A 22694-nucleotide genomic window follows, 5' to 3' on the forward strand; every position below is an offset into this window, starting at 1 on the left:
GTAAGAAACAACATACACCAGTCCACTATAACATAAAAGTTGGATAGAAAAAACTGTCAATATTTTTTATTAGATTTTTTTTTGCATGTTTCTACATCTATGTGTATTTGTTCAAGCCTAAAAGAAACATGTAATCTGGTATGGACCCAGCACGCTTAATTTAGCTTCACTGTTCACACGTTTTACAGACTGTAATAAAAGCTCTTGCTACATAAAGGTCAAATCGTTTGTCCAGCTAAACTGCGCCCACTGGCTAGAAGAAATATAATCAAACTCTAGTTCAACCTGTGTTTTACACTGTGGTTCCACATGTGACCTTGGCTTTCAGATGATTCTTTCATTATCAACCTCATTCGATCCATGACACAGCAGCCCACATTCTCTCTGCAGAGCGGCAAGCATCTGAATCATAATACTCAAAATAAACACCGACTCTCTCTGGAATTGTGCTTAGCTCTTACCCGTCTACTCGGGGGGGAGAAAGTTTTAGCTGTTAGTGAAAGAAGTAGTGGGTTTAATTTGATTTCTTCCAATTACAGCTGATGCAATAAAAGAGAATGCGTGCCTCTCCTAGAAACAATCCCTCCTGCTGACACCCATATGCAGACAGGTATGAGTGTGGAGATGTATATTTCGGCATATACCTTTAAAAAAAGCTTTGATTTGCTCTGATGCACCATATATCTTTACTAATGGCTGATATAGTCAAGGAGAGCGATGTAAAGCGCCGTAAGCAATGCAATTCTTGCTCTATTTTGAGTGTAATGTGCATAATGAAAAAGTTTTCATGACTTTTGCTCGCAAAACGCGTTCATTCTGAGCAACAAGGAGCACCCGTGGACTTTAGATCAAATTCAAACACAGATCTCCGTTTGTCAATTTTATATGCAGGATATAACAAACATATACTGTTATAACACTTGATGTGATAAATATACTGTAATAAAATTAATAAATAGTGTGTGCATGTGTGTTTAATACAGGTTGGGAAATTAAATAAAAAGCATGTTAAAAAGATATGACTGAATTGTTAACTTTACAATTTATAATCATATTTAAATTTCATTTCACTGTTAAATCATGCATAATACGACCAGAAACATGCATTAATATAGCACATCAATTTGATCAGTTTTTGTTTTTGTATTGACCTGTACAAGAATTACATTTAGATTTAAAATTTAAATTGTTGCTTCTTGTTTGTTTGTTTGTTTTATTACACAATAAGTGTCTAGAAATTACATTTGACAGCTGTATTGTTTTAGTGCAAATATTTGTGAAATTGGCCTGTTTTTTGTAGCTAGTTTTTTGTAGAATATTTTATTTTAGATACAATTTTAATGTAGTCGTGGGTAGATCGATCTTCTACTTATGAGTATATTGATTTTGAGGTATCTGTACGTTCAATACTAATGCTGTATCAAGAGTATAGAATATACTGATCAGTAAGCAACTAAATAAGCAATAAATGTATTGAAATAAAATAGTTATAAAGGATTGTAAAGGATGGAAACTTTCTTTTCGATCTTTGAACATTCTCTGAAATCCTTAGAAATTAAAAGATGTTAAAAAGTTTGATTACGTTCTGTACTTTTTGTTAGTAAATGATAACCATAACCACTTGATTTGTAATGCTTAAAATTAAATGATTGTGATACTTGCAAACAATGATGAGAGTTATAATCACTAAATATCTTTTTAAAATTGCAATAAATAAATAAATGAATAAAACCAGTACTGGTATTGGCATCCATATTGACAACATTGGGCTTGATGGTATTTGGTATCAGATCAAAAAAGAAAATAACCTGGGGTATCGTCAATTCCTAATATTCAATAATTCATAATACACAAATACTGGTGTTAGTGAATCTAACAAGACATAAGAAAGCACATATGGCCACAGCTGCATTTAGAAACAGTGGATTGAATAGACAACATACTGTACAGCCTAAATAAAGCTTTGTGTGTTTGTCTGACAGAATCCTACAGTTTCACACCCCGATAGAAATGTTATCTGGCAGCAACAGGCTGACTCCCTGTGAGCACTGCTATTTCGCTGGATTGCGTTCCTGTATAGACCGTCTCTGTAATGGGTTACGGCGTCAGACACTTCTCTCCACTGCTTCAGAGCTATTTTGCTGAATAAAATCCACATAAAGCTCTCTATCCAGGCACAAATTCCTTCCAAAAAGGAACAATCCTGGTGCATTCCCAGCTGGAAAGAGGGGAAAATGGCCCGACAGCAGTAGCTAGCTAGCGTATAGAAAAGAGGAAAGCAGATGCTACGGTTTAGTATCTATGTATTTGCATGTGCTCACATTCTGTTTTATGTATATTTCTGTTTTATGTATATTAAGAGGACGACAAAACAGGGAAACGTTTGGCCTTTTTATGGCTAAAATAAAAATGAAATGGACGATGCAATCCAACCCATCACATCTTGCACTGAAAAGGAACGTATCAATAATTCTGGAGAGGTTTTGTTGAACGTACTCGTCTCCGGCTTACAGAAAATGTCATGAGAATGAATGACTTCCAAAGCTTGCACACCTTAAGTGTCATTAATATTTCATAATGCTACCAGTTCAATATTCCTTCTAATTGCAGCCTCCAAGACTTAATACCGTTTGACAGACAGACATTGTTTTTTGAACGCAATGGATCCCAATGCTGGGACCATTTTTTAGAAACCTGCCAAGTTTGAACTTTTAAAGGAATGTGCAGCAATCTGAAATAAGATTACGTGGGTTTTTCCCAGACATAGGCAAGTGGTCCAATAGCATCTAAGCCTTTTTTCTCCAGGAAAATACGTAGATCAGAAACCCAAGGAACCGTGGCTCTCAGAGACCTATCGACTTATTGGCTTTTCAAAATGCTGAATTTAAAGAGCACAGCCTAGTCTGTGATTATAATTGAACTACCTCGGCTTGATCGATTCGTGGATGATAAACCAATCATTGGGCTCTTCAGAAGAAGGAGGAAACATTAACTCAGAGACAAATGAGAGGGCTCTACAAAAGAAGATGGAGGACCCATCAATCCACCTACCAGCGAAGGACATCCGGGAGTACAAGACTGATGTGCGAATTTATGGACGAAGAGAAGAAATATATCGTACATGGTTACAAGACTTTGACTGTTGGGGAATTCAGCCAGAGCTCCACTGAATTTTTAAAGAACACACAGTGACACGAGTTTATTAAGAGAACAACTTAGAGAAGCCCCAAGGCTCCTTCTGAATCACAGGGAAGGGATTTCTTAACTCAACTTTGAAGTGGCAAGAGTCCAACTGGTTTTACAGGCCCTCTGAGGCCCGGAGACTGTACAGTCTGTCAAAATGTGGGTTATATAAGCTTGATTCTACACAGTTAAAAGGCAATGAGGCCGATTATGTGATGTTCTGTGCGATTATTGGTCTTGCTAAAGGCCGTTTCACAAGACTCGCTTCAAGGCTTATACATCGCTTTGACCTCCACATGAAAAGCGCTGCAGATAGAGACACATGAGGGTGGCGTTTTATGATGTTCCTAGGTCGTGAAAAAGCAAGCAAGAAGTGAACAGAGAAAACAGTGAGCTGAAAAAACTCTTAGTGATTCCTTTAACACAACAGAACAGTAGCATTTACCATTGCTCGCCAAATTTTCGCAGACAAAATCCAGTCATTTCAATAGGGATCGCAACAAGTAGTTGGAATCCCCACGTTTACCAACAGAAAGCTGCGTGGTTTGAAAATCACTTCTGTGTGAGCTGTGCTTCATAAATCGCTATAAAACTATTGACAATTGAAAATGGACCGCAACATTTTGACAATGGACAACGGGACTTTGGCCGATAACCATGCAGTAGAAACCACCAACAAAACCCTAGCTGTCACAGTTATCTTCAGTTTGTCTTAGTTATCATGGACTTTTACTTTGTTTTCATTCATTCTCATATGTTCCTTTGACTTTCCCACCACCATGTTACCATGGTCACCATCGTTATGAGTTTGTTTGGTTCACCTGTGTTTCATTAATCATCTTGTTTGAGTTCCTATTTAAGTTGTACCCTCACGTTCATTCTCTGTCCGGTCACGTTCACATTTACTGTGTGTTGCTACCTTGTGGATTTTTGATATTAAACTTGTGTAAACCTTCATCTTCGTCTGTTTACCCGCAACCACCCGTGATGCTAGCATTGAGTTAACTCAATTATTTCAATTGAAAAGAGGGACAATATTGAATCTCTGGCTGATACAATATGCCAATAATTATTTTCATGCTATGGCCAATAACCGATAAATGGTAAATATGTAAAAAAAAAATATGGGAAATGAGCATGCCTAAAATATCAACCTATACAGTATACACTCACCTAAAGGATTATTAGGAACACCTTACTAGGGGTGTAACGATACACAAACCTGACGGTTCGGTTCATCCCACGATTTTGAGGTCTCGGTTCGGTTCGGTTCATTTCGGTGGGGTGGGGGGGTTTAGAAAGCTAAAATTGCTTTTATTTTTTTATTAAACAGTGCTTTAATGAACAAATTGTGTCCTTGTCTTTAAATTAATTCAATTACAAGTAAACGTTTCTCAAGGATAACAAAATTATCTGCTAATGCTGTAAACTACAGCCCTTACTTGCACATATTACTATAACATTAAAGCTTAACAACAGAGCCTAGACTTTTAGGCTAAATGATATAATAATAATCAACACTCAAATAACAAATTGTATGAAAACATGTAAACTGCACATAAGGCAATTTTTGCATTAACATGTTTTTACTCTAATTTGTTATTGTTATATAATAATTTACACAGTTGCTGTTATTTTCATGACAACTATTTTAAACATACATTAAATAATCAAGATATCATAAACAGGTTAAGTACAATATAATATATAGGCTAATATATAGCATTTATTTAGTGAAAGAGTTAGCAAACCAGCAAGCTGTGGACACTGAATGACTTGCCTGAGGTAAATATAAAGCTATGTGAAAAACTAAGCGTTTTATTGACGTATTTCCGCTGTTGAAACACTGATTGAGTGTTTACACGAGTTATGATGCCTTTCAGTAAGTATACTGTATCTTTCAACATACCTTCGGGTGTCCATTCATGTTTATTCTGTAACTGAGGAAGAGATGATCGCGCTCCGCGCTGCCGCATGCATACAGTGATATCTGTCACGCCACATCTAAGAGCGCCAAAACGGCATTTATTGTTTGCATTTCGTGATCAAATAGACATAATTTGAAAGATTACACCTTGCTTATTATCAAAAGTAACAAAACACTGAGCTTATTGCAATTATATGTGGTCAATGGTGGTTAGGCAACAGCCCTGTATTCGTTGTGTACACATAACACATGAGGTGCAATGAGCCGGGGCTGGGCGGGGCAGCAGGGGGCGGGGCGTGTTCGGTTCGCCATGAGAGTATCGCGATACGTATCGTGGGTGGTGTATCGCGGTTTTTCGGTTCGGTTCAAATATCGTTACACCCCTACACCTTACTAATACTGTGTTTGACCCCCTTTCGCCTTCAGAACTGCCTTAATTCTACGTGGCATTGATTCAACAAGGTGCTGAAAGCATTCTTTAGAAATGTTGGCCCATATTGATAGGATAGCATCTTGCAGTTGATGGAGATTTGTGGGATGCACATCCAGGGCACGAAGCTCCCGTTCCACCACATCCCAAAGATGCTCTATTGGGTTGAGATCTGGTGACTGTGGGGGCCATTTTAGTACAGTGAACTCATTGTCATGTTCAAGAAACCAATTTGAAATGATTCGAGCTTTGTGACATGGTGCATTATCCTGCTGGAAGTAGCCATCAGAGGATGGGTACATGGTGGCCATAAAGGGATGGACATGGTCAGAAACAATGCTCAGGTAGGCCGTGGCATTTAAACGATGCCCAATTGGCACTAAGGGGCCTAAAGTGTGCCAAGAAAACATCCCCCACACCATTACACCACCACCACCACCAGCCTGCACAGTGGTAACAAGGCATGATGGATCCATGTTCTCATTCTGTTTACGCCAAATTCTGCCTCTACCATCTGAATGTCTCAACAGAAATCGAGACTCATCCGACCAGGCAACAGCTGTCTTCAGCTGTCCAATTTTGGTGAGCTATTGCAAATTGTAGCCTCTTTTTCCTATTTGTAGTGGAGATGAGTGGTACCCGGTGGGGTCTTCTGCTTTTGTAGCTCATCCGCCTCAAGGTTGTGCGTGTTGTGGCTTCACAAATGCTTTGCTGCATACCTCGGTTGTAACGAGTGGTTATTTCAGTCAAAGTTGCTCTTCTATCAGCTTGAATCAGTCGGCCCATTCTCCTCTGACCTCTAGCATCAACAAGGCATTTTCGCCCACAGGACTGCCGCATACTGGATGTTTTTCCCTTTTCACACCATTCTTTGTAAACCCTGGAAATGGTTGTGCGTGAAAATCCCAGTAACTGAGCAGATTGTGAAATACTCAGACCGGCCCGTCTTGCACCAATAACCATGCCACGCTCAAAATTGCTTAAATCACCTTTCTTTCCCATTCTGACATTCAGTTTGGAGTTCAGGAGATTGTCTTGACCAGGACCACACCCCTAAATGCATTGAAGCAACTGCCATGTGATTGATTAGATAATTGCATTAATGACAAATTAAACAGGTGTTCCTAATAATCCTTTAGGTGAGTGTATATAACAATCATAGAACTTACTTCGGTTATATTTTCTTATTCTAACTTGTCGCAACCATCCGCTTAAAGGCACACTATGCAAGAATTGTACCTTAATATAACAGCTTCAAAGTCATTTCAGTGGTAAACAAACTCATAGTAGGGCGAATCATCCTGGTAGTAAAGCTTGGGAGGGACGCCGTTGGAAAAACCAGCAATGCAAGTTTGAGAGGAGCGCCCCCAACAAATCTCGCGAGAATGACGACATGCTTTACGGCAACGACGTCACACACATCAACAACGACGTCACACACATCAACAACAACATTTGAAGCACGAAGACACTTGCGCGCATTTCAGACGTGATACTCGACGATGGAAAAAGCAAAGAAAACGCGGTCGGAAGAGACTAGGAAAAGGAAAAGAGAATCTGACCGCGTGAGGAACTGGACAAGAGTCCCACTCCGTCGGGCTTTCACTCGTTGGCGCGAGCTAAAAAGCAGCACTGGATGCAACAGTGATGCTGACCTGGCGATCTTGTTGATGGACTAGTAAGTAAATCTTTCTAAGTTTGTGTGCATTTTATTTTGTGATTTCACCGGAATGAATAGAGAGTCTCTGCAACGGCGATAGATTGAAGAGCGCGTCCGAGTGAAGACTGTGCGCGCGCTGCCACAAGAGACACTATGTATCCATGACACTGATAGCAGCGGACACGAGCGCTCAGGTTGAGTTCAAAAACACATTTTAGCGCTAGATCTCTTATTTAAAGGCACACTATGCAAGATTTGTACCTTAATATAACAGCTTCAAAGGGGTATCAGGCCGTGAGTGCAGAGACCAGTCTATGGCAGAGGCTCTGCGTGAGTGGCATTTACGACAGTACTCCACAGCGACTCTAGGGGTCGCTATTTGACAAAAAGGGAATTCCTTCATAGTGTGCCTTTAAACTAAATACAAAGCTTTGGCATATCTATTGGATTCGTTCACTCCTGAACAAATCTTGAACTGTAACCATGACCTTCATGAGACTTACCTGGCATGATGACATCGGGGAAGCCCAGTTTGCGTGTGACGGCCACGCCACGGTTGAAGATCATGGGGTTTTCCCTGCGCACCTGCTCCATCTCACCCCTCAACAGCTGCAGTGAGATGATCAGACCTACACAAAGACACGAGTTCAGGGGAAATGTAAGATGACTTCCTTTTGACGACCACTGTAATTATCCTCGTGATTGTGTTAGTATTTGTATAGTAAAATGGCCCCTTGTTTCAAAGAACGTACCAGAGAGATTGCGTCTCTTATGTTACCATTTTGTTCAAGTCTCTATGCCGACTGCCAGTGACTGCTACAATTCAATTCAATCAAGACATTGTTTTGGGTCTACAATGGCGCTAATGACCTGGCTCCCCGCTACCTTCAATCCTTCATTAAACCGTACACACCAGCCCGCCTGCTGCAATCAGTCATTCTGATTGCCTGGCTCCTGTCAGTTCCCAATTGGAAGGGTTTCTGTTCATCCAGGTCCAGGAATATTTCTAGGCCTTCCCCTCCCTCGATGGTGGAATAAACTCTCAATTAGAGCAGCTAACACACCGATTACCATTGAACGATACCTCAAGACACACCTCTACGATACTCGTTCCCCCAAGGACTTAGGCTACGTTCACACCAATCCAGATACATTTGAAAACGCATCTTTTTCTCCACGTGTTGGCCTTGTATCCACACTGAGATGCCATTTTGTCTTGGGAAAATGGAGCGTTTTTTGAAGATACTCTCCCAAGTGGATACATTTGAAGAACCTGTTTTTGCATCGTGGTGTTGAATGTGAAAATGGAAGTATTAACTATGACATGTTTAGTCATGTGACGCATATTGTACCAATAGAAATCAATGTTCATACCGTTAGTATCGTTGATACATGTTCAAATTGGCTCGCAATTGCTATCTTGTGGCAAAACAATCTGGATTTTTAAGCCGCTGATGACAAAACTGCAGTGTACGCTTATCGTGAACAGAATGATATCGTCTGCTGGTGTGAACGCTCATGAAGCTCATTTTAAGGGTTATTAGGGTTTTCAAACTCATTTTGGACTCTTATCTTTTCACAGATGTTCTGTTTGTTTGGTGTGGGGTTTTTTTTTGGCTTAAGCTTTGCATGTGACTTTAGTTAAATGGAATGGTAATGACTACTTTCACATTTTATTCTTTTAGGTGTGATAGCACCTGCTGAGAACATAAATGGAATTTAAAATCATACTGTGCTTTATTACAGTAGAATCATGGAGAATTAGGGCCAATCATACACATTCCTACAGTGATTTCAGCAAAAAAAAAGTGAATCATTAACTACAACAGTAAAGCAGGATAATAGACAGATTTTTTTTGCAAGGACTGTTCAGTTTCAGCGATGATGACACTTAAATCAAGTGTACGACCGGTTTTGAAGTGCACTTACCGTAGTTAGTGCTGGGGGCGGTGTATTTGGTGCTGGACTTGCGGATAATGTTCTCATGAATCTGGTACCACTCGTTTTCATTATTACACCTGTGAAAGAGAGAAGACAGAGGACAATCCATTATACAGTGTAGCAAAAAGAAAGAAAGTTTGTATGGATGAATCAGGTGGAATCAGTGCATTCATATTCCGGTGATTCCCAGATGCTTTAAGTCACAAATGTAACTTATCAGTATATGCAACTGCTGTATGTTAATGTGATGTTATCCTGAGTAGAACAGGATATTCGCTGAGAAATTAAAATTGTGGGACTTTTTTTTTTTTTTTTTTTGGGATTGCGAAAATTTGCCAGAATGACGCAATATGATCAGGAATGTGACAAACCTGTATGTATTTATTTACTTACTGTTTATTTTGTATTTATAGGTAATTAAATATAATAAAATATTAGGTAGTTATTAGGTAGTTAAAAGGTAATTATTATAAACATAAATATTTTAAAAAGGTTTGTCCCATGATTTTTTTTTTGTTATTGATGTTAGAAAGATTATATTAGAATTATATATTAAATCTGATCATTAGTATATATTTTAAGATGATCACCTTATTTTTTTATGAATTTGTCACAAATAAAATAATAATAAAAAAATGTTCATTTTGTATTTTTAGGTAATTAAATATAATAAAAATAGTTAATTATTAATATAAATAGTTTAAAAAGGTTTGTCCCATGATTTTTTTGTCATTGGATTATATTAATCCAGATTATATTAGAATTGTATATAAAATATGTTCATTAGTATACATTTTAAGATGATCACCTTATTATTTTTTATGAATTTATCACTGGTGCTATAAATAAATAAAATAAAATAAAATAAAATAAAATAAAAATAAAATAAAATAAAATAAAATAAAATAAAATAAAATAAAATAAAATAAAATAAAGCAGTATGTACCATTAACTTAGTATGTAGGCCTAGTTAATGTTTTGTAAGTAAATCAAATCTGTAATGTTTAAGAATGACCCTGGTGGTTTAGGTTGTATCCAGTGTCTTTTTCTATAGAAAAGGAGGATATCTTTGACGTTGAGAGTAGAATAACCTACAATCAAAACAATTAACTCCAACTGACACAGCTGCATTAGCATTAGCATTAGCATGCAGCATTAGTCAATTGCCACTTTGAACGATATGGGTGAGTGAAAGAAACACGCAGTGAAGAACAGCCAAGTGTTGAGAGTCATCACAATGAAGCAAATCACGACACTACTGCTCAAAAGTAGAGAAGTGTGGCGCTCTCAGGAGACAGAACAGAGCCATATGTTACGTTCCAGCATTAGCAGCAGTTATCGCTGTGGGCTAGCTGACGGAGGTTCGAGAACAGCAGTTTCTGGCCTGAGGGGAAGTGATATCATTAATGCCTGATCCAGAAGTGACTAAACCCGCCGTGACAGCTGAAAAGGGACTTCCGTGCTATGCTAATGCTAGTGTTTGTGGCGGCGTAGCGGGCAGATGCTTTGTGGGAACTCCCACTGAGTCCATCTGGTTGGCTGTCATGGCGACTGGCTCCGAGGGCGTCGAGGGTGACTCTGGACCGTCGCTCGCAGGGTCACAACGGCATTACACCAACACAGGCTGTTTGATGGAAAGTGCTACGTTCAAGAGCATGAAGGGATATCTGATGCAAATCTGACCGGCCTGGTTTGCCGTAGCATTACATTCCCAGCAGTTCCAACCACTAGATGTCTCCAGAAACTAGCACAGCCTGAACACACACTTCCAGGAAGAGACCCTCACAAACACACATGTGAATACACATGTTACATAAACATGCACTTATCATACAGTATGTACACAAACACACACGCATAAATGTACAAAATGTCCTCACTTCCCCCATTGCTAAAACCTCAGAGATACTGATGTCCGCTCACATCAGAGACCTTCAGGCCTCAGGAAAAAGGAAAGGCCCGGGGCGAGAGAGAGAGAGTCTATCTATCTATCTATCTGTCTGTCTGTCTGTCCGTCCGTCTATCTATCTATCTGTCTGTCTGTCTGTCTATCTATCTGTCCATCCGTCTATCTATCTATCTATCTATCTATCTATCTATCTATCTGTCTATCTGTCTATCTGTCTATCTATCTATCTATCTATCTATCTATCTATCTATCTATCTGTCTATCTGTCTGTCTGTCTATCTATCTATCTATCTATCTATCTATCTATCTATCTATCTGTCTGTCTGTCTGTCTGTCTGTCTGTCTATCTGTCTGTCTATCTATCTGTCTGTCTATCTATCTATCTATCTATCTATCTATCTATCTATCTATCTATCTATCTATCTATCTATCTATCTATCTATCTGTCCATCCATCCGTCTATCTATCTATCTATCTATCTGTCCATCCATCTGTCTATCTATCTATCTATCTATCTATCTATCTATCTATCTATCTATCTATCTATCTATCTATCTATCTATCTGTCTGTCTGTCTGTCTGTCTATCTATCTGTCTATCCGTCTATCTATCTATCTATCTATCTATCTATCTATCTATCTATCTATCTATCTATCTATCTATCTATCTATCTATCTATCTATCTATCTATCTGTCCATCCATCCGTCTATCTATCTATCTATCTATCTGTCCATCCATCTGTCTATCTATCTATCTATCTATCTATCTATCTATCTATCTATCTATCTATCTATCTATCTATCTATCTATCTATCTATCTATCTATCTATCTGTCTGTCTGTCTGTCTGTCTATCTATCTGTCTATCCGTCTATCTATCTATCTATCTATCTATCTATCTATCTATCTATCTATCTATCTATCTATCTATCTATCTATCTATCTATCTATCTATCTATCTATCTATCTATCTATCTGTCCATCCATCCGTCTATCTATCTATCTATCTATCTATCTATCTATCTATCTATCTATCTATCTATCTATCTATCTATCTATCTATCTATCTATCTATCTGTCCATCTATCTGTCTATCTATCTATCTATCTATCTATCTATCTATCTATCTATCTATCTATCTATCTATCTATCTATCTATCTATCTATCTGTCCATCCATCCGTCTATCTATCTATCTATCTATCTATCTATCTGTCCATCCGTCTATCTATCTATCTATCTATCTGTCCGTCCGTCCGTCCGTCCATCCATCCATCCATCCATCCATCCATCCATCCATCCGTCTATCGCTAAAAAAAGACCCAATCCAATTAAGAAAATCAAAATGATGCATTGTATTAGCACATTTTTCAAATGCAATAATTACTAGAAAGAGTCCTTAAATCTCATCTCATTCAGAAGCCTCTGTCCCCTTGAGTACACTGGAAGAATAATGTTTTATTGACAGAGAACAGCCAGAGGTTCATCACGACATTGCTACTAATGCGTCCCCGCAGCACCAAGAGAAACGGCTTGTAAAAACCCCACATTCTTCACTTCAATGTTGCTGCATTCCTTACAGTTTCACAGACACTGATGGCTTAATATAACATGATTGCTTGTCATTTTGATTGCTGTGGTATCCAAACAAATCTTGCCTTTTTTCCCATCTTTCTCCACAGATACACCCTTATTTTTTCTTCTTCCTTGATTTCTCTTTCTTTTACCAGTTCTGTCAGTTCCCCAGCCAATAAAACAGAGGAGTCTTTCTGCATGGTTGCACACAGAGGTAATGAAAGTGTGTGATGGAGATAGCTAGAGGACTCGAGCACGTGTCGCCGTCCACAGGGGGACGATTTCAGACAGAGCTTCACAGCAGAAACCACGGAGGATGTATCATCTCTGTAATAAACAACAGCAAATGTAGGCTGCAGCTAATGCTGCTAATTATTAACTGTAGCTAATGTAATTAAAAATGTAGCGCAATTTCACGATTAATCGCAATTTCCATGTAATCGCACTTTTGGCTTCTCGTGATTTTGAAATTGCAAAGGCTGCGATTGTTTTGTATGCGCAGCTTGTCATTGATGTACGGCTCTGAAAAGACTGCTCCACCTGAAAGCTACGCTAATAGCGTAATACTCAAGTCAGCATAATACACAGTGCATATAAATATTGGATGGAATACAAAATATGAAGGCATTCTATCCAAAATGAAACCTAATGAGTGACATTTGTTCCAATAGAGTTTGATGTTAGCATGTTGCTACGCTACACTACTCTATCAAGAATATCAACAAACAGCACATGTTAATATGTAATGAAATACAAAATATAAAGGCATTCAATCCAAAATGAAACCTCATGAGTGACTGAACTATAATGTTCACAATTTACAATTAATGTTCACAATTTGTTCCAATAGAGTTTGATGTTAGCATGTTGCTACGCTACAATACTCTATCAAGCACATCAACAAACAGCACATGTTAATATGTAATGAAATACAAAATATAAAGGCATTCAATCCAAAATGAAACCTCATGAGTGACTGAACTATAACGTTCACAATTTGTTCTAATAGAGTTTGATGTTAGCATGTTGCTACGCTACAATACTCTATCAAGCATGACAACAAACAGCACATGTTAATATGTAATGAAATACAAAATATAAAGGCATTCAATCCAAAATGAAACCTCATGAGTGACTGAACTATAATGTTCACAATTTGTTCCAATATAGTTTGATGTTAGCATGTTGCTACGCTACAATACTATAAGCATATCAACAAACAGCACATGTTAATATGTAATGAAATACAAAATATAAAGGCATTCAATCCAAAATGAAACCTAATGAGTGACTCAAATAGAACATTCACAATTTTTGCCAATAGAGTTTGATGTTAGCATTCTGCTACGCTACACTACTCTATCAAGCATATCAACAAACAGCACATGTTAATATGTAATGAAATACAAAATATAAAAGCATTCAATCCAAAATGAAACTTCATAAGTGACTGAACTATAATGTTCACAATTTGTTCCAATAGAGTTTGATGTTAGCATGTTGCTATGCTACAATACTCTATCAAGCATAAAAACAAACAGCACATGTTAATATGTAATGAAATACAAAATATAAAGGCATTCTATCCAAAATGAAACTTCATAAGTGACTGAACTATAATGTTCACAATTTGTTCCAATAGAGTTTGATGTTAGCATGTTGCTATGCTACAATACTCTATCAAGCATGACAACAAACAGCACATGTTAATATGTAATGAAATACAAAATATAAAGGCATTCTATCCAAAATGAAACTTCATAAGTGACTGAACTATAATGTTCACAATTTGTTCCAATATAGTTTGATGTTAGCATGTTGCTACGCTAAAATACTCTATCAAGCATGACAACAAACAGCACATGTTAATATATAATGAAATACAAAATATAAAGGCATTCAATCCAAAATGAAACCTCATGAGTGACTGAACTATAATGTTCACAATTTGTTCCAATATAGTTTGATGTTAGCATGTTGCTATGCTACAATACTATAAGCATATCAACAAACAGCACATGTTAATATGTAATGAAATACAAAATATAAAGGCATTCAATCCAAAATGAAACCTAATGAGTGACTCAAATAGAACATTCACAATTTTTGCCAATAGAGTTTGATGTTAGCATTCTGCTACGCTACACTACTCTATCAAGCATATCAACAAACAGCACATGTTAATATGTAATGAAATACAAAATATAAAAGCATTAAATCCAAAATGAAACCTCATGAGTGACTGAACTATAACGTTCACAATTTGTTCCAACAGAGTTTGATGTTAGCATGTTGCTATGCTACAATACTCTATCAAGCATAAAAACAAACAGCACATGTTAATATGTAATGAAATACAAAATATAAAGGCATTCTATCCAAAATGAAACTTCATAAGTGACTGAACTATAATGTTCACAATTTGTTCCAATAGAGTTATGTTAGCATGTTGCTACGCTACAATACTATAAGCATATCAACAAACAGCACATGTTAATATGTAATGAAATACAAAATATAAAGGCATTCAATCCAAAATGAAACCTAATGAGTGACTCAAATAGAACATTCACAATTTTTGCCAATAGAGTTTGATGTTAGCATTCTGCTACGCTACACTACTCTATCAAGCATATCAACAAACAGCACATGTTAATATGTAATGAAATACAAAATATAAAAGCATTCAATCCAAAATGAAACCTCATGAGTGACTGAACTATAACGTTCACAATTTGTTCCAACAGAGTTTGATGTTAGCATGTTGCTATGCTACAATACTCTATCAAGCATAAAAACAAACAGCACATGTTAATATGTAATGAAATACAAAATATAAAGGCATTCTATCCAAAATGAAACTTCATAAGTGACTGAACTATAATGTTCACAATTTGTTCCAATAGAGTTATGTTAGCATGTTGCTACGCTACAATACTCTATCAAGCACATCAACAAACAGCACATGTTAATATGTAATGAAATACAAAATATAAAGGCATTCAATCCAAAATGAAACCTCATGAGTGACTGAACTACAACGTTCACAATTTGTTCCAATAGAGTTTGATGTTAGCATGTTGCTACGCTACAATACTCTATCAAGCATAACAACAAACAGCACATGTTAATATGTAATGAAATACAAAATATAAAGGCATTCTATCCAAAATGAAACCTCATGAGTGACTGAACTATAATGTTCACAATTTGTTCCAATAGAGTTATGTTAGCATAGTTGATGTTAGCATGTTGTTATAGTAATAGCACAACAATCTGTACAGTGTTTATACATGTTAATATAAAATATAACTAGTGTGTACCTATATTGAATAAAATAAGTATAGTTTGACCTTTTTCTTGAACGGTCCACTAACTTTGATGATTTCTTTCCCTTAAATCTTACGAAAAAACATAAGCACGCCTATGACGCCTTAAAGCGGTGTCTAGGTAGGCATCATCTTAAGGTTTGGAACGGAGCTGTTCTGACATGCAAATCTTACATCAGTTATCAAAACGCCATGACAAATCCGAGTTTGAGAAAACCTCCTGTCAGTCGTAAAGCAAACATGTTCCTCTGATCCGCACACTGCATAGTGTCCATCAATTTTACATGAATTTGTGTTTACAGCGTTCAGCTTCGCAAATCTCAAATGACGGAGGCTACAATGATTCTCAGTTCTTTCTGGAACAGAGAAGTTAATATATTCCCGAGTGGTTTTCATCCATCAGTGCTCAAGAGTTTTGTCAAAACTGTAAAATTAATAAGGCAAGCGAGCGATTTTTCATTCATGGTTTAATGCAGCTCATAATAAACGTAAGTTCCCCAGTCTTTCTGTTGGATTTAATTGATCAATCGAGCAGACAAATGGCTCTAAAGTGCATAGAAGAGGCTTACGTGTAAACTTTGAGCACAAAGTCTTTCTCCTCTTTGAGTTCGGAGATGGTTTGGAGGACGTCGCTCATGGCTAGCACTGCGCACCCGTATGGCCGGCGGTACTGGACGTGAGGGGGGCCTTTCTTCGAGTCGTTCAACAGCATCCGTCCTGGACAGAAAGCATTAGGCATCGCTGTCAGAAGTGTACATACTACCATCTGCAGAAATCATACAAATCTCGTCCAGTAGGAAATGACAATTTACATTACAAATGACCTTAAAAAAAAAAAAAAGTGTAAATCACACAGTCATTGCTACCAATTAGATTCAAAAAGTTCAATGCAATAAGTCAAATACATAAAACAAAACAGTTAAATTAAATAATCATGGCATGTTTTCTTCAATATTTTTTTTTTTTTACTGAGGCTATATAGTTAGTTAAGTATAACAATAAAATGATAAATCATGTTTAATTTGACAAATAAGTTATCAGAATATATTTTAAAAATTGTATTTATATCGATATTTAATCATTTTATACGCACCGATATAACAATACATGTTAATAAACAGTGATATTTAGATGGAACATAAAACATGGAAAATGCCACACAACTGTTTATTTAAACTAATATTTAAAAATCGAGCTAAATATAACAACAAAACAATAAATCACCTTTCATTTTACGTATGAATTATTCAAAAGTTATTCAGAAAATACAAATATTTTTATAAGGATTTTTAATCATTTTTATATATATATTAATATAATAATTCGTGTTGTCGGTTTTAAAGCATTTCATGAATTAGCTATGGAAATATAATGTGAATATCACTCATTCCAAACGAGTGATGCTTTTGTTCCGAACAGCATGGGTGCAAATATGAAATATTGATTTTATAGTTAATATCATTCATATTATTATTAATATTGTGTTATATTTTTAGACACAATATTGTCTGTTTTAGGTACATTTTGCCAATAAACAATTGACTCGATTTAATTCGATTAAAAATTTGAATCGCTTGACAGCCCTAATAATAGTAATACATTTTAATAAACAGTGATATTTACATCTATATATGTTGTGACATTTATTTTTAAGACTGTTTAATCATTTTATACGTGTCAATATAATATATTTTAATGAAACAAGGTCTTCATTTTGTTTTTGTTTTTTTTAATGCAAATGTATCATTCAATTAATTCATGAATTGAAATGGACAGAAATCGAATCACATTAACTACTTTACTAATTCAACTAACTCAAACTAATTCCAAACACTTCCACTCCTCGTTGTGATAAAGATAACGGAAGTTTCCGAAATCCTCACAAATGAGGTTTAAATTGCCATTCAGCGTCATTTCCATTTTGGGACTGACGGTCTTGTTCCAGCATCCGAGCCCCTCGTCCCTTTATAAAATGGAACAGAACTGCACTTACGTAACACTCTACACCAGAGATGCAATTTCTGGCAGAAATGCAGTGGCTTGTGGCAACTTGGGAACATTTGGCTCCAAATAAAGGAAATAGATAAGAGGAAGAGACACACAATGAGACGGGACACTCACCCGTCCTGATGACCTGGGACACAATGTACAGATCTCTCTTCATGTCCTTGTTGCTCAGGTCCTGCGAGAGAATCAGAGAAGCCATTCAGAGTCGTTTTTCATATGAAGTAATGTATTATTTAGCCATAGCAATAACAATGCTGTTGATTACAGGCGTTCCTACCGTAAAGAGTGCGCAGAGGCGGTCAACCTTCTCTGGGTTTTTTGGGCCACCATTTTTGTTGAGTCTCACCATAAACTTTTCACTGGAAGAATAAAAAGAACAAGTTGATTCTATAACAGTTTACGTGAGCAAGTTGTCATTAAAAACGTTCATCTAATGGGTAGGTGAATATAGCTAAATGCAATGGATCTGAACTGGGTTTTCACGAAAACGACTACAAACGCTGTATTATTTATGCCAGGCCAGTAGGTGGCGCTGTCACTTTGTAAAGAAACACTACGTGCCTATAGACTGAACAGGTAATACACATGCGCATTATGTCACTGTTTTCACAGATGCACATTTTTGTAGTTTACACAGAGACGATAACGGTATCGTTTTAAAAACCACCAAATCACCAGTCGTGTACATTTATGGTCAGAACGCACACAAAGCGGATTCTGTTCTGTTTTTAGGTGTAAACGGTGTAAATGAACAGAGAAAATGTGTGATTTCTGTGTCACTAATCAGGGTAATTGCTGTTGAAACTAAAACTATTGAAAACATTTCTGTTAATTGAAATTAAGTTGAAACAGATTAAAATATAAATATTAGTTAAAAAACTTAATTAAAATGAGAAATTTTGCCTTGGAAATAAACTGAAATAAGTTGAAGTTGAAGGACTAAAATTATTAACTGGTAATTAATAAAAATTAAAACTAACTAAAACTAAATCAGAAATAAAAAACAAATTAAATAGCAATATATACACTCACCGGCCACTGTATTAGGTACACCTGTCCAACTGCTCGTTAACACTTAATTTCTAAGCAGCCAATCACATGGCGGCAACTCAGTGCATTTAGGCATGTAGACATGGTCAAGACAATCTCCTGCAGTTCAAACCGAGCATCAGTATGGGGAAGAAAGTTGATTTGAGTGACTTTGAACGTGGCATGATTGTTGGTGCCAGAAGGGCTGGTCTGAGTATTTCAGAAACTGCTAATCTACTGGGATTTTCACGCACAACCATCTCTAGGGTTTACAGAGAATGGTCCGAAAAAGAAAAAACATCCAGTGAGCGGCAGTTCTGTGGGCGGAAATGCCTTGTTGATGCCAGAGGTCAGAGGAGAATGGCCAGACTGGTTCGAGCTGATAGAAGGGCAACAGTGACTGAAATAACCACTCGTTACAACCGAGGTATGCAGCAAAGCATTTGTGAAGCCACAACACGCACAACCTTGAGGCGGATGGGCTACAACAGCAGAAGACCCCACCGGGTACCACTCATCCCCACTACAAATAGGAAAAAGAGGCTACAATTTGCAAGAGCTCACCAAAATTGAACAGTTGAAGACTGGAAAAATGTTGCCTGGTCTGATGAGTCTCGATTTCTGTTGAGACATTCAGATGTTAGAGTCAGAATTTGGCGTAAACAGAATGAGAACATGGAACCATCATGCCTTGTTACCACTGTGCAGGCTGGTGGTGGTGGTGTAATGGTGTGGGGGATGTTTTCCTGGCACACTTTAGGCCCCTTAGTGCCAATTGGGCATCGTTTAAATGCCACGGCCTACCTGAGCATTGTTTCTGACCATGTCCATCCCTTTATGGCCACCATGTACCCATCCTCTGATGGCTACTTCCACCATGTCACAAAGCTCTAATCATTTCAAATTGGTTTCTTGAACATGACAATGAGTTCACTGTACTAAAATGGCCTCCACAGTCACCAGATCTCAACCCAATAGAGCATCTTTGGGATGTGGTGGAACGGGAGATTCGCATCATGGATGTGCAGCCGACAAATCTGCGGCAACTGTGTGATGCCATCATGTCAATATGGACCAAAGTCCCTGAGGAATGCTTCCAGCACCTTGTTGAATCTATGCCACGAAGAATTGAGGCAGTTCTGAAGGCAAAAGGGGGTCCAACCCGTTACTAGCATGGGGTACCTAATAAAGTGGCCGGTGAGTGTATATATATATATATAATGACTAAAGTGCATAAAGAAATTACTAAAAATGTAACAAAAAAAAAAAAACATGAAAAATAAAAAATCTAAATACATTTGTATTTAACTGGTAATAAATAAAAACAAAAACTAACTAAAACTAAATCAAAAAAAAAAAAAAAAAAAAATAGCAATACTAAAAAATATATATTTTTTATGAATATGATTTTTTTAAACAATTTTTATACTGAATCAATGATCAATTTATGAAGTCAATAATAAAACTTGAAAATTGAAAAATGCATCAAAACTGACAAATAAATAGCTGTACTTAAAAGGTAGTTCATGCTAAAAATGTATTTAAATTAAAAAAACACAAATAACTGGTTATTTTTTTTTTTATAAAGCTAGTTAAATATAACAACACAATAATAAATAACATTTAATTTGACAATATATTATTCAGAAATGTTTATTTAATTAATGGTTGGAGTGTTATTTAAAGAATATAAATGCTGTTATAAAAAAAGTAATTAAATAATTTTACAAGCTGACAAATAGACATTTTAATACTGCTTATTTAAGTCATGTTTATAAATATAGCTAAATATAACAAAAACAAAAAAAGTAAAGTTCTAGTTCTAAAATATTTGAAATATGTCCATTTAATCACATTACTTTTTATTTCTGAATTAATGCAGTGATAATTGATTCCTTCATTTTATCTTATTAACAACTTATATTATTTTATTTTATTAAATATTTTTCACACACAAATGAAAGGTTATAACGGAGTGCTTATGGCTCCTTATGACAATACATCTGTATTCAATATCAATTACAGATGCTCCACAGTGGACCGTACAGGGCTGGTGAGGGAATACACTGAAGGTGATGATACACAGGGCAACTTTTAGGGCAATGTTGCCGTCAACGGGTAACCAGATGAGAGACAGGGCCCACGACCGATCTAAATTATCCAGATAGAAATGTATTGCCCATTTTCAACGAGAAAGTCCTCAAGCAACAATCGCTCGGCAAGATTGCCCAGCAACATTGCTCAAAAAGTTGCCCTGTGTATCACCACCTTGAGACTCATAATAAAGTGTGTTTCCAGTGGATGAAGTGCAGAGACTGAGCCGTAATCAGATCAGAGGAAACTGAGCTCACTTCCTGACCAGAGACTAATGCAGACCGTGGCACCAGAGAGACGCCTATCTATCTATCTATCTATCTATCTATCTATCTATCTATCTATCTATCTATCTATCTATCTATCTATCTATCTATCTATCTATCTATCTATCTATCTATCTATCTATCTATCTATCTATCTGTCTGTCTGTCCATCTATCTATCTATCTATCTGTCTGTCTGTCTGTCTGTCTGTCTGTCTGTCTGTCTGTCTGTCTGTCTGTCTGTCTGTCTATCTATCTATCTATCTATCTATCTATCTATCTATCTATCTATCTATCTATCTATCTATCTATCTATCTATCTATCTATCTATCTATCTATCTGTCTGTCTGTCTATCTGTCTATCTGTCTGTCCATCTATCTATCTGTCTATCTGTCTATCTATCTATCTATCTATCTATCTATCTATCTATCTATCTATCTATCTGTCTGTCTGTCTATCTGTCTGTCTGTCTGTCTCTGTCTATCTGTCTGTCTGTCTATCTATCTATCTATCTATCTATCTATCTATCTATCTATCTATCTATCTATCTATCTATCTATCTATCTATCTATCTATCTATCTGTCTGTCTGTCTGTCTGTCTGTCTGTCTGTCTGTCTACTGTCTGTCCATACCACAGACGGCTTAAATTTAATTTTGGGGCGGCAGTGGCTCAGTGGTTCATGTAGGTTGTCTACAAACAGGAAGGTTAGTGGTTCAATCCCCGGTTCCACCTGACCAAGTGTCGAGGTGTCCCTGAGCAACACACCTAACCCCTGCTGCTCCTGACGAGCTGGATGGCGCCTTGTATGGCTGACACCGCCGTCGGTGTATGAATGGGTGAATGTGAGGCAAATTGTAAAGCGCTTTGGTGGCCATTGGGTCTGTGAAAGCGCTATATAAATGCAGTCCATTTACCATTTAATTTATAATAATCTTAAAAAGTCTTAAATTTGACTTTGTGAAACCTGCAGAAACCCTGTCATGAAACTGAAGCACACGCTTCAGAAGTGGTGAAAATTTACGTCTGATATGGTTTTCAAAATTGGGTGGGGCAAATTCTGTAAATTATTGCCCCCACATTTTGCCCCGGCTCTACGTTTCACATACAGGTATGAAATTTGGTACATACATGTAATGACCCAATACCTACAAAAAAGTATCTTGGAGCATAGCCCTAAACACAACAGGAAGTCAGCTATTTTGAACTTCCTCCTAGATTTTGTGCATTTTTCGTAATTTCCTGATGTTGTACTTTAACGAACTCCTTCTACAGTTTTGATCTGATCCTCTTCAAATTTGGTGAGTGTAATCTTAAGGCCTTTGCGACGTTAAATTGCGAAGAT

At 36.9% G+C, this 22694-nt stretch overlaps 1 protein-coding gene across 13 annotated transcripts in view; it reads right to left on the minus strand.

Annotated features, from left to right (window-relative positions):
* Positions 1-22694, minus strand: part of dock3 (dedicator of cytokinesis 3) — a 229095-nt gene that overhangs the window by 39891 nt on the left and 166510 nt on the right. For all 13 annotated transcript variants that reach the window (XR_008807959.1, XM_056260587.1, XM_056260585.1 and 10 more), the window contains 5 exons: positions 18238-18319; positions 18075-18135; positions 16523-16670; positions 9130-9218; positions 7704-7829 (listed from right to left, as the gene is read on the minus strand). Coding sequence is in view for 12 of the 13 variants with exons in the window: in XM_056260587.1 (XP_056116562.1) it covers positions 7704-7829; positions 9130-9218; positions 16523-16670; positions 18075-18135; positions 18238-18319 (506 nt within the window). In the remaining variant the exon portion in view is untranslated. The remainder of the gene's footprint in view (positions 1-7703; positions 7830-9129; positions 9219-16522; positions 16671-18074; positions 18136-18237; positions 18320-22694) is intronic.

This window comes from Rhinichthys klamathensis, unplaced genomic scaffold, assembly GCF_029890125.1.
Source record: "Rhinichthys klamathensis goyatoka isolate OS25496 unplaced genomic scaffold, OSU_Roscu_1.1 h1tg000009l_1, whole genome shotgun sequence".
Taxonomy (NCBI): Eukaryota; Metazoa; Chordata; class Actinopteri; order Cypriniformes; family Leuciscidae; genus Rhinichthys; species Rhinichthys klamathensis.